At 46.6% G+C, this 12,117-nt stretch overlaps 1 protein-coding gene across 1 annotated transcript; it reads left to right on the top strand.

The window, feature by feature from the left end:
• Positions 1-1,963: 1,963 nt before the first annotated feature.
• Positions 1,964-11,904, top strand: LOC118084435 (estradiol 17-beta-dehydrogenase 11-like). The gene is made up of 7 exons (XM_035113943.3): positions 1,964-2,210; positions 2,350-2,457; positions 4,884-5,015; positions 6,489-6,595; positions 8,343-8,480; positions 9,185-9,301; positions 9,561-11,904. The coding sequence occupies exons 1-7, from the start codon at positions 2,001-2,003 to the stop codon at positions 9,649-9,651; spliced, it is 903 nt and encodes a 300-aa protein (XP_034969834.1). The 5' UTR covers positions 1,964-2,000; the 3' UTR covers positions 9,652-11,904.
• Positions 11,905-12,117: the final 213 nt, after the last annotated feature.

The following is a 12,117-nucleotide window of genomic DNA, read 5'->3' as shown; positions in this document are numbered from 1 at the left end:
AGTTCTCCACATTTCCACATCAATTTGCTCTTTTTTTCTTTTCTTTTTTTAGAGTCAGGCGCTTTTGCTGTATTATTTTCAGCACTTGCTAAATAGGCAAGCTAATTCCGACATGCAATTTTATTTTATCAGGTACCTTAAAAACAACTTCTCCTCTGTTCTCCCATAGGATGTTTGGGCTTGATTAAGGACCCCCTTACCTGCATCCCAAGTGATGCAGGTGGCGCTGTGGTCTAAACCACAGAGCCTAGGGCTTGCCAATCAGAAGGTCGGCAATTCGAATCCCTGCGACAGGGTGAGCTCCCGTTGTTCGGTCCCTGCTCCTGCCAACCTAGCAGTTTGAAAGCACATCAAAGTCCAAGTAGATAAATAGGTACTGTTCCGGCGGGAAGGTAAACGGTGTTTCCGTGCGCTCAGCGGTGGAGCTTCATGCTCCGCAACCGGGGGCGGAGAGCAGGCGCACTGCCCCCAGGGACGTGGCACGCGTTCTGGGGGTTGGGCGCAGTGCACATTTTGGGGGTGGGCTGCGCGTTTTGGGGGTGGGGTGTGCCATGTGCAGGGGCGGGGCAACGTGCGTAGGGGTGGGGCACGTGTTTTGGGGGCGGGGCGGGCAGCCACGATGGCTCCCCTGGGATTGCGCCGACCCCACCGCCCCTATCTTCCTACGCCGCTGTGTGAGCTGCTCTGGTTCACCAGAAGCGGCTTAGTCATGCTGGTTACATGACCCGGAAGCATTCTGCGGACAAACGCTGGCTCCCTTGGCCAGTAAAGCGAGATGAGCGCCGCAACCTCAGAGTTGTCCGTGACTGGACCTAACGGTCAGGCTACCTTTACCTTTACCCCAAACCCAGTTTGAGCACTGGACTATTTAAATTGCCTGGGACAGATTGGTCAGCTTAATGACTGAGAGAGGGGCTAGGAGGCTAAAGGAAGAAGAGCAGATTGAGTGATTATGTTATTGGGGGGGGGACTTTTTCACCATTTCCCAAAGCCAATAAGGATACATTTCTACTTCGGCCTCCAGCCAGCCAAGCCAAGGAGACCAGGGACTTGTGGCTGTTCCCATGGGGTGGGGGCCTGAGGCTGTTCAGTGGGGTGTGAATTAGGCAGGCCATATATCTGCAAAATGTTTGTGTAAGCCGCAACAGCAAGACACACACACGCCCCAGTGGTGAAGTTTGAAGTTTATTCTTAGTAACGAGAGATCAACCAAGCCACAGGTCTGCTCTCATGACTAAAGGCTACTCTGATGATGACTTACCTGATTCTTCGGCGTTGTTGCTCCTCCCTTTAACCCCGCGTGTGAACACCGCCCTCTTCCTTCTCTCACGTGACATCAGCTCCCCCTTCTCTTGTAACCCACCCCTCCTGCATTCCTGCATGCTAAGTGGAGTTGTGTGGCAATGTCCCTCCCTCCCCGTGAGAATAAGACACAAGACACAAATGATAGATTTTAAGTGGGCGAATAAGGCCACAACTTTATTGGTTACGGATGTTGAGCGGTATTGGCTTAGGCATTGGAACCTAACCGACTGTATCTGACACCAACCCGTGTGTTGGAGTCTGGGAGAAATTAACCACCAGTAAGGAGCCCTGTGATGTACATCTACCGGAACTCCTCCTGTGGCCACCGTTGGGGTGTGCCTTACGGCCCTGACCTATCCAGTAAGCTTTCTTACTGGAGTAAGAAACACGGGTAAGCTTTCTTCTGATGTCTCTCGGAGCTGCACACTCTCCCCCTCCTCTGCATTTCTCAAAACAGACCACCCTTCCAATTCTGGGCTGCCGTCCAGGTCAGACAGCTGTGAGTGCTCCCTTGTTGACACTGGCCTGACAGTTTGCATGGGAAACCAGAACTTTGGAGCATTGCCTCTGGAGCGTTGGGGGTAGCTATGTGGCCATGTGGAACCTAGCAAGGGCGTCGGCTTCTGATTAATAAGTAACAGTGTGCACACAGGTGTCCATTGGCCTCAGTGTGCAAGATCTTTTCTCCAAAGAAGATGCACCTCTTGCTCGAGATCCCTGTGTTTCTCCTTGTAGTCCTCTACTCCTATTTAGAGGCTCTTGTCAAGCTTTTCGTTCCCGTGAAGGAAAAATCTGTCAGCGGACAAATAGTTCTGATCACTGGATCTGGCCATGGGCTTGGGAGAGCCACTGCTTACGAATTTGCGAGGCGTCAATGCAAGTTAGTTCTGTGGGATATCAACAAGGTACAATTGCGTTCTTGCTAGGATTAGAGCTGGGTTAGTCTACACTGACTGGACCTTTTTCAATAGCATCCTCTAAAAGGATTCTAACTGGTTTTTGAGGCCCTTTCCCAGTGAGCTTTCAATCCCTTTCCATTTCTAGAATGGCGTTGAAGAAACTGCTGAAGAATGCAGGAGGCTGGGAGTCACAGCACATGCTTTTGTGGTGGACTGTAGCAAGAAAGAGGACATCTACAGCACTGCAGAGAAGGTGAGCCTTCAGATTCCCCCAGAGTCTTCCCCAACCTGCTATGATGCCAGTATCCTAAAGTTCAGCTCCTGCCAACCTAGCAGTTCGAAAGCACACCAGTGCAAGTAGATAAATAGGTACCATTGTGGCGGGAAATTAAACGGCGTTTCCATGCGCTCTGGTTTCCATCACGGTGTCCCGTTGCGCCAGAGGCGGTTTAGTCCTGCTGGCCACATGACCCAGAAAGCTGTCTGTGGACAAACGCCAGCTCCCTTGGCCTGAAAAAGCGAGATGAGTGCCGCAGCCCATAGTCGCCTTTGACTGGACTTAACCTTCCAGGAGTCCTTTACCTTTTACCTTTTTACCTAAAGTTCAGCAAATTATTAAATATTGCTATTTGTTATTTATATAATAGTGCTATTAGTGCACATGCTCCACCATCTCACTGATCAAAATTGGGACTCGTTTTTGGTCCTGAGGTCTCATGGGAGCCAGCTGGCATGTGAGACCCAAAAATCTTTTGGTCCAGCGCTCTGGAGCGAACCGGCTGACTTGTGCCAGAGCATTGGGCCAACAAATGGGACGTTCTGGGATCCAATCAGAAGCTGGGATGGCTTCGGTAATTCCAGGATGTCCCGTTCAAATCCGGACGATTGATGGGTATGTTAGTGTGCATGTAAATACAAGTGAGGAGGACTCTGCCCTGAGGAGCCTACAAAGAGAGGTGAGAAAGAGAGGTGTCTGTTGCTCATTGGCAGCTAGCCAAATTGCAGAGATATATTCAGTGGAGATTTGTGCATTAGGTCTCCCAGGGCAATGCACCAGTAAAAAATTAAAATATTTTTTAAAGTCCTGCATTATCTCTATACCATACTCTTTTTCCTACCATCAAATCCTTCCACTTCACCTGAGAGAGACCCATGGAGACATTTTCGTCCCTCTCCTGTTCTTCAGAGAATCAGCTCTCTGCACTGCTCAGACAGGAGATCCCTCCCTGATAGAGAGTTCTGGAGAGCCCAAATCTTGTTCCTAGTTTTGTGAAACTTTGTTTACTCCTAATAAATGCATTGCCCTGTTTTAATTATCACCATAATTTTATTTGTATGTTGCCTTTCCGTAGTAAAAACCATGCACAAGGCAGCTTACATGAAAAGATTTACATAAATACAAGTATAAGGAAAGTAGCCGAAAACTATTAATAAAACACATCACAAAGAACACAACCAACTGAACAATTTCCACATAAATCATAAAATCTAAAAATGAAAATGTAAAAAACAAACAAAAAAACCAATAACAGCAAAAACAAAAAAAACCCAACAACCCCACCCCCAAAACAATACCTTGGCCAAAGAGTCTGTTCCGCAGCCTCAGCTTTTGTAGCTGGAGTCAGTCTGGAACCTTCCCTCCCAGGCCAGATGGGAAAAGACCTGAAAGTTAGGGAGCAGACCTTCCAGGACTCACAGCCAAGATGGAATAAAAACAGCCAATAATGAAAATAATGGACAGAACTAGACTTCTTATGCTTTTCGTTTTAGTTAGGGGTTCAAGGCAAGATCCTGTTAAAGTTAAGCACATTCCCACCCTATTGACTTCAATGGGAGGGGGGGATAAATTTAACAATTAAAAATTGCTTTATGCTGCAATCTAGTACCCACCTGCCTGGATTTCATTCGGGGTAGACATGCATAGAATGGCACTGTTAGGACTTCGTTAAAAGATGACTTTGAAGTCATCTTATTTTACTTGTTATTTTGTAGTATATTTACTGTTTTTAATTAGCTTTTTGTAATTTTGGATTATGCGGAATGCTTTATCTGAGTGGATGTAGCAACCGAGTAATTTCGTTGTTCCCGCAAGGGGACAATGACAATAAAGATATCTTATATCTTAGTCTTAGTCTTAGTTAACCCACTCAGCAGGGTCAATGACAAAGGTCATGAGTCATGTAAACCTACCTGTCCATGCTCACTGGTGATAGCAAAATTAATATGAGAAATTCAAGGAAGTTGCAATCCTGGCACATGTGCTTGTGGAGATTGGTGCACAGGGTCATCCTAAATTTCTGCATAAAATTTGAAAGTGCTTGTTTATGTGTGCAGTATAGATGCCCCCGGGAAAGGAAGGTGTTGAGCAGCTGCTAAAGGTGTTCTGTGGCGACACTGTGCTTTGCTGTGTGTCCAACCACCTTCTAAGCAAACTAATGTTTTTTTTTTTAAAGTTTCTAAAAGGAAGGGGCTAGGCAATACAGATCTTGCCACAAAAGACTCGGGGGCTCAGGCCCTAAGACTACCTAATCTAACCTCCTGTAATCTGTAATTATTATTATTATTATTATTATTATTATTATTATTATTATTATTATTAGCATGTATTCATTTCATACATCATAAACTGTCTCAGAGCAGCTAAACACCTCTGCCCCATATTATTCCCTTTCCTCGAAGGTGAAAAGGGAGATTGGTGATGTGGACATCTTGATGAACAACGCCGGGGTGATCTCCCCAACAGATGTGCTGTCAACTGAGGATCAAGCCATTCAAAAAATGTTTGAAGTCAACATCCTTGCTCACTACTGGGTAATAAATTACACCCGAGTAATTTCATTGTTCCCGCAGGGGAGCAATGACAATAAAGATTATCTTATCTTATCTTAAAGAAACATTTAGCACAGCCCTGTTGCAAGAACAGCCCTATGAGCACATCAGTGTGTAATAGGAGGTACTGACAATGGTTACCATGATCTCCTGCATGATCTCCTAGTGGCCTCCAGATTATTTGAATGACAAGCTATCATGGTAGTACTGGCAGGGGCTGGTGGGAGTTGTAGTCCAAAACATTTGGAAGGTGCCACTACTCTCTCACACATGGATAATGTTGGAGCGTTCCCCTGAGTGCCACAGGGCAGGCTGGTGTTATGCTGTTGGAAAAGGCGATCATCTTTGCCCCCTACCTGTAACTAGATCTTTGCCCCCAGTTATATTTTATTAATTTTTCAAAAACAATCACATATACACTCCAATACATAATAATTTTTTCTTTTCTTTTGCCGACTTCCCACCCCAATTTCCACCATCTGATGCAACATTACACCTGAATGAAAAGATGCAGCGTGGTTCAGCACTGTTTTCTTAGTGCAGCGCAGCACTATTTCATTTTTATTTCTGTATCTGGTTTTCACATTTATACCATAAATTGTTCTGCTCATCCTATGGATTGAAGAAGTGTGATATTAAATAACGCATGTACATAAAGAACTAGGGTCCCTGCTCCTTGCCCCTCCCCACTGTAATTGCCAATTGCGCTTGGAAGATGGGAGAGTGGAGCCTACGCCACTGCGTTGGCCCCTACTGAGTAAAACCCACTTCAGAATAAATAAGGGAAACTAAGAACGAACAAACCTGAAACAACTGGCCCAACAGTTGCTACTTGTTTTACTAAATGGCTGACTTCTATGGAAAGTTACCAGGGCTTTCTTACCCATAGGTGCTAGGGGTGCGGGGCACCCGGGTGCCGGGCTCTCAGGGGCACCAGGCCCTGGGGCTGAGATTTGGAGTCTGGGGATTGGGAAGAGCCGACAGCCGCTGCTGAGCAGAGCAGAGAAGAGCCCGTCAGAGTGCCCCAGCTATTCTGCTGTGGGTGAGCGAGGCACTGAGGCAGCCGGCCGGCTCCGCCCTCCTGCATGCCTGGGATTGGCAGGCCGTCAAGAGGCCCACCCAGCGCATGCTGCTCACATGAGGCGCCGGCTTCGCTCAGTCGCCACTTCTGCCTCGGGCTTGACTGCTGTTGCACTGGGCTCTGCTTGCCCACCCCCCGGCGCCCGGCCCCAGCCTTGCTCTGCTGCCACCGCCATTTCCTCGGGCTCCTCTGTTGCTACTGAGGCGGCTGGCGAGGCCAGCTCTGCCGTGTGCGCCTCGCCGTCCCACCCTTACAAAAGGTCATAAAGACCTGGGCAAGCCAGGGGGGCGGCATCAGGTGGATCTTTGCACCCTGGCACCGTATATGCTTAAGACCTCCCTGAAAGTTACCCCCCCCTTCTTTTTAACTTTCAGACCACAAAAGCATTTCTACCGACCATGATGAACAACAACCACGGCCATGTCATCACCGTGGCTTCTGCGGGGGGACACATAGTGGCTCCATTCGTCGTGGCTTATTGGTGCGTATATAGGAGAGACATTTCCCCATCAGCAGAAATAAAAGAAGCAATAAAATAATACCCTACTCTTATTAAATTTGTGAGTACTGTAAATTTACCTGTATTGGTTTTTACTGTATTTACCCAACAACCGATTTTATACGGAATCTTACCTTTTGAGAAATGCAGCTTATAGGAATAATACTTTGGATGGGATTCAGCTTCTTCTTCCTCCCCTCTCCCAGTGTGCACCCCAGAAATGTCTTCCCGAGGGTCCCCCAACTACCTGGAGGACATTCTCAGTGTGTGTGAGGAGCAGCCACAGAGAGGATGGGTGTGTGTGTGTTCTGTTGTGCAAGTGGATGTTTGCCACACAAGCAGAATGGCAGTTCCCGTTCTAAATGCAGCTCCTGCTCCTGTTTCAGAAGCTGCACTCATGGATTCCCAATGGTGTGCTGCCATTTTCTGGCAGCATGAAAGTCTGTGGTGTGGAAGGCAAGGGTTCCGAAGTTCTGGAATTCAGGCGGAAGCTCTTTGGACTACATCATATGTGTCCAGTCAATGCCAATACGTACTTGAAGTCCACGAGCTTGCGATTCTTAATTTATATACTGCTTCTTGGTCCAGAGGACGCGGGTGGCACTGTGGGTTAAACCACTGAGCCTAGAGCTTGCCGATCAGAAGGTCGCCGGTTCGAATCCCTGCAATGGGGTGAGCTCCCGTTGCTCGGTCCCAGCTCCTGCCAACCTAGCAGTTCAAAAGCACGTCAAAGTGCAAGTAGATAAATACAGCGGGAAGGTAAACGGCGTTTCCGTGCGCTGCTCTGGTTCACCAGAAGCAGCTTAGTCATGCTGGCAACATGACCTGGAAGCTGTACGCCGGCTCCCTCGGCCAATAACGCGAGATGAGCGCCGCAACTCCAGAATCGGTCACGACTGGACCTAATGGTCAGGGGTCCCTTTACCTTTACTCTTGGTCTAGAGGTCCCCACTTTGGTGAACAGCGCATTGATGCCACCAAAGATACAATGAAAGTACCATGAAATGCAATAAGCCAATTATCCGTCAAAATTACGGTACATGTAAGGCAGCGGAATCACAGCATCGGGCAGGGGTGGGGAAATTGTGACCCTGCAAATGTTGCTGGACTCCCAACTCCCATCAGTCCCGGTCAGCATGACCAATATAGTGAGGGATGATGGGAGTTGCAGTCCAGCAACAGTTGACGCACCACCATTTCTCGATCCCTGATGCAGAAGGAGAAGAGTAAAATAATTCCCTCCCAAACTAAAGGATTACAGAATGCTCTCACCATTTCCACATCCCACATGCTTAGGAGCTAGAAACCTGAACCCAGTCAACAAGACATCACCATAACTATAGTCATCTTACTTTAACAAGAGGAATTGAGTGGTTCTTGATTGCTAACCTAAAGCTAATTCTCATGACCCTGGGATTGCTGAGTGGGCGAAGATTTCACTGAATATCCAAATCCCAGTGGGCCAAAATGTGCTTCCAGTAGCTGATCAGCAGTTGAGTGGCAAAAGCACATGCATGCATTATAAAATTAGCATGTGGAGAGGAAGCTCATACGTCTACTCCAGAACAAATACAATCACTCCATATGTGTAGGTCTGAGGTTAGTGATGGCCGACAGCTGTAAAAACAGCTGCATGTTGTCCCTGAATATTTGTGATGTTTCATGTGAGATTTGTATTGTGCAGAAGGCAATCACCCAGCCACTAAGCTGTGTCCGAAATTTCTCATAGCTCGTCCAAATTCGCTGCAGTTGGGCTTCACCGAGCTGTGACAGAAGAGCTGTCTGCCTTGAAGAAAGACGGGGTCAAGACTTCATGCATCTGCCCTATGTTTATAAATTCCGACTTCGTCAAAAATCCATCTTCAAGGTACTGAATAAGAAAGGTGTGACACTGACGTTTAGAAAAATCCATTGTTAAAAGTGCCCTTTTGTAGTGCCAGTCATTTAGTCCTTCCTTTCATTCCATCTATTGCTGAGTCCCCCCTTCCAGATGTCTTTTTTTTTATTGAACATTCATGATGATTTGTGCTCATCAAGATGCTATTTTGGCGGCCATACATGATATCACTTTCAATACTCTTTGTGCCTGCAAAAGTTTCAGGGGATTCAGACTGCTTCCAACAGTAACTTCCTGCTGAAATCCTGTAATTTTTCATGCCACAGATTATGTCGGTGGCGTGGCGTGGGCTTTTTGCCGTGCTTCCCAGACAGCAATAACGTGGTAGGTGGTATTGGGGAAGGATCACAGAACAACAGATAAAGCGAAATAAATCCACCGCTAACACACTTTTATAGCATCAGAGAGCATGTTGCAGAATATTGCTGCAATAAAATAACAGTCTGGAGTGGCCCAGCCTCTTTTTAAAATAATCTGAGTTCCCATTTAGATTCGTTTCAGGTCATTCAGTTAAAAGGAATCCTCCCCTACCTTCTCTTGTGTTCTGGCTTCATTTACCTGTGGTCCAGGCCTATTATGTGAGCATCATCTCATTGCCTGATTTTTGTACTGGCCGCAAGTTCCAAGCCTTGAACTTGCAAATAGAATGTTGCCTTTTTCCTCTCTAACTTCAGATTAATGCCTCCTTTGGAGCCTGAAGAAGTTGCAAATCAAGCAATAAAGGGAATTCTAACCAATGAGAGCATGATTTTCATCCCGCGATTTCTGAAAGTCTGTGTCATGCTGGATAGGTAAGCATGCTGAAAAATTAAAGCCAACTGCCAAATGTATTTTTGGCCTAATTCATGTGTCTGTTGCTTTCAGTGTGTAGAAAAATGACAGTGAACATATAGGTCTTCACATGTTGTGATGACTATAACCCTAGTCATCCCTTACCATTGCCTTGCTGGCCACAGCTGATGGGAGTTGAAGTCCAACATTTAGAAAGTTGCAGGATGCCCAACATTGAAATAGGTAGTCAAAACTAATATAGCTTCCTCTTTTCTCCAGGTTCCTTCCAGCTCGTGGAGCTAAAGCTTTGTGGAAGCTGAATGAACTTAAATTTGATTTTACCATTGGATACAAGCACAAGGAAAACTAAGGGGATGGGATTCCTGTTTTTAATTGCTTTTAACTCTTTGAAGCTTTAATTCTGGATAAAATCTAATCTGTTATGAAACCTATCAACACTTTCTTGTAGCAACCTATCTATGTATGAATGGCATGGAGAAATCAACTTTTCCTTTCAATTGAAATGATGTCTTCCTATCTCTTAAGAATGGTGTAATCCAGAGTTACGTTCCCTCCCTCTCTAAACAAAGAAATAATTATGTTTTGTTTCATGAAACGAATGAAGCCTCTAACTCCATTCTCTCAGGGAGAAATGCAAGATGCCATTGGACGGTGGATGAGGCATTTACAACTTCCCCCCTGGAAGTATGAAATAATGCAGCGGAACCCAATAAACAAACATGAGTGTAAAACATGGTTTTCCTACTGTATGATCATGGATGTAATGTTGGTGGGAGGCAGGGGAGGATGTCTCCTTCATACTTTACAAACTCTGCTAGGAAATATCAGGTTCAAACAACATTAATAGCATGAATATTTATGAGTGCCCACATTTTTTCACTCATGGGATCCTTTGTTTTGTGCCTGGAAAATGCATGTCACAATGGCAAGCAATTTAGTATTTCCTGCTGAGAGTCTACAAACAGAAGCATGTCTGGCTGATTTTACCCATTCCTGGATGTTTTTCTCCCATCAAAACCAACCTTTGCCACCAGTATTACCATTAGCACTGTGTCAGTCGTTGCTCCTCTAATTACTGCCTTTATCAGTGAATCATACTTTCTACTTGTGTGTCAAGCCTCTCCCATTGTTTAAATAATTCTATGGCATTGCCAGCTAAACATTTGATATACAGATATATCATGATTTGTGAAATAAGGGTAGAACTATGTAGAGTCGAACAGTAGGGCTGGGTGATATCTGGTTTTCATCATCATGATATATCACCAGCTAAACATCACACGGGTGGCGCTGTGGTCTAAACCACAGAGCCTAGGGCTTGCCAATCAAAAGGTCGGCAGTTCGAATCCCCACGACGAGGTGAGCTCCTGTTGCTTGGTCCCAGCTCCAGCCAACCTAGCAGATTGAAAGCACGTCAAAGTGCAAGTAGATAAATAGGTACCGCTCCGACGGGAAGGTAAACGGCATTTCTGTGCGCTGCTCTGGTTCGCCAGAAGTGGCTTAGTCATGCTGGCCACATGACCTGGAAGCTGTACACCGGCTTCCTCGGCCAGTAAAGCGAGATGAGCGCTGCAACCCCAGAGTTGTCCATGACTGGACGTAACGGCTGGGGATCCCTTTACCTTTTAAACATCATGATAGACTTGTACAGTATATCACAATGTCTGAAATAAGGATGGAGCTATGTAGAGGCATTGTCTGGTTCCACGGTTTTTCCCACATTGTGATTTTTGCATAGTGCGTAAACACACACACACAATTCACAATATATTGCCAGGTCAAAAATTATGAAACCAATATCACAATATGGATTTCAAACCAGTTTTGGATGATATATTGATATATCGCCCAGCCCTAGTGGAGTCACAGCAATAGCAAAGCCTGGATAGCTCAGCTGGTGTTGATAATGCCAAGGTTGCAGGTTCGATCCCTGTATAGGACAGCTGCATATTCCTGCATTGCAGGAGGTTGGACTAGATGATCCTCAGGGTCCCTTCCAACTCTGCAATTCTATCATTCTATGATTGTATGGCAGTGGTGTTGCTGCTGCTTACTGCAAAGGAGAGAGGCAAGGGAACTGCAAGGGGGAGCTGCACAGGCACACAAAGCCACTTCCGCGCCTGCTATGGAGGTGGGGTTGTGGGCTTCCCGACTGAACCATTGCGCAGGGGGCTGCTAGCTCCGCCCCTGCGCGATGGAAGGTTCCCGCCTGCATCACACCCGGATCGACCAATCAGGTTGGTCGGGGGCGGGGGCTTTGAGTTTAAAGCTCCCTGCAGGCGGGAACTCTGCTCTCTGGGGAGGGGCAGGTTACGTCAGCAACTGCCCAAATTTGGAGAAGTAATTCCTTTAAAGCATTCCGGGGGCGGGGCTTGGTCCTGAGCCTGGAGATGCCAGGGCTGTAGGGCACGCCCCTTCGGTGGCCACAGGAGGAGTTCCGGTAGATGTACATCACTGTGCTCCTTACTGGTGGTCAACTTCTCACGGGCTCCAACACACGGGTTGGAGTCGGATATAGTCTGATAGGTTCCAACGCCTAAGCCAATTCCGCTCAACGTTCGTAATCAATAAAGTTGTGGCCTTAACCACCCAATTAAACTCATTTACCGCGTCTTGTGTATTTATTACACGGGAAGGAGGGACATTGCCACACAACCAGTGGAACTGGCTCTGCAAGTACACCCACACAGCCACAAACTTGCTACCAGCTCATCACTCTCCCTTCTGGAAAGCAGCAAGAAGCTTCTAGGGCTGCATTGCTGCATCTCTGCCTTAATGGATGAGCCGCTCTCATAAGGTGGCATATAAACATAAA

The sequence above is a fragment of the Zootoca vivipara genome, chromosome Z1 (assembly GCF_965207765.1).
Source record: "Zootoca vivipara chromosome Z1, rZooViv2.hap1.1, whole genome shotgun sequence".
NCBI classification, from domain to species: domain Eukaryota; kingdom Metazoa; phylum Chordata; class Lepidosauria; order Squamata; family Lacertidae; genus Zootoca; species Zootoca vivipara.
Note: the sequence above shows the minus strand (reverse complement) of the source record. Positions and strands in the feature narration are given on the sequence as shown.

What these genes read in the sequence shown, in the direction of transcription:
- LOC118084435 (XM_035113943.3), top strand. Translation starts at nt 2,001, where the DNA reads ATGCACCTCTTGCTCGAGATCCCTGTGTTTCTCCTTGTAGTCCTCTAC. An exon ending in ACATCCTTGCTCACTACTGG is followed by an intron (nt 5,016 to 6,488) that starts GTAATAAATTAC and finishes TTTAACTTTCAG; the next exon opens with ACCACAAAAGCATTTCTACC. An exon ending in CCATTCGTCGTGGCTTATTG is followed by an intron (nt 6,596 to 8,342) that starts GTGCGTATATAG and finishes AATTTCTCATAG; the next exon opens with CTCGTCCAAATTCGCTGCAG.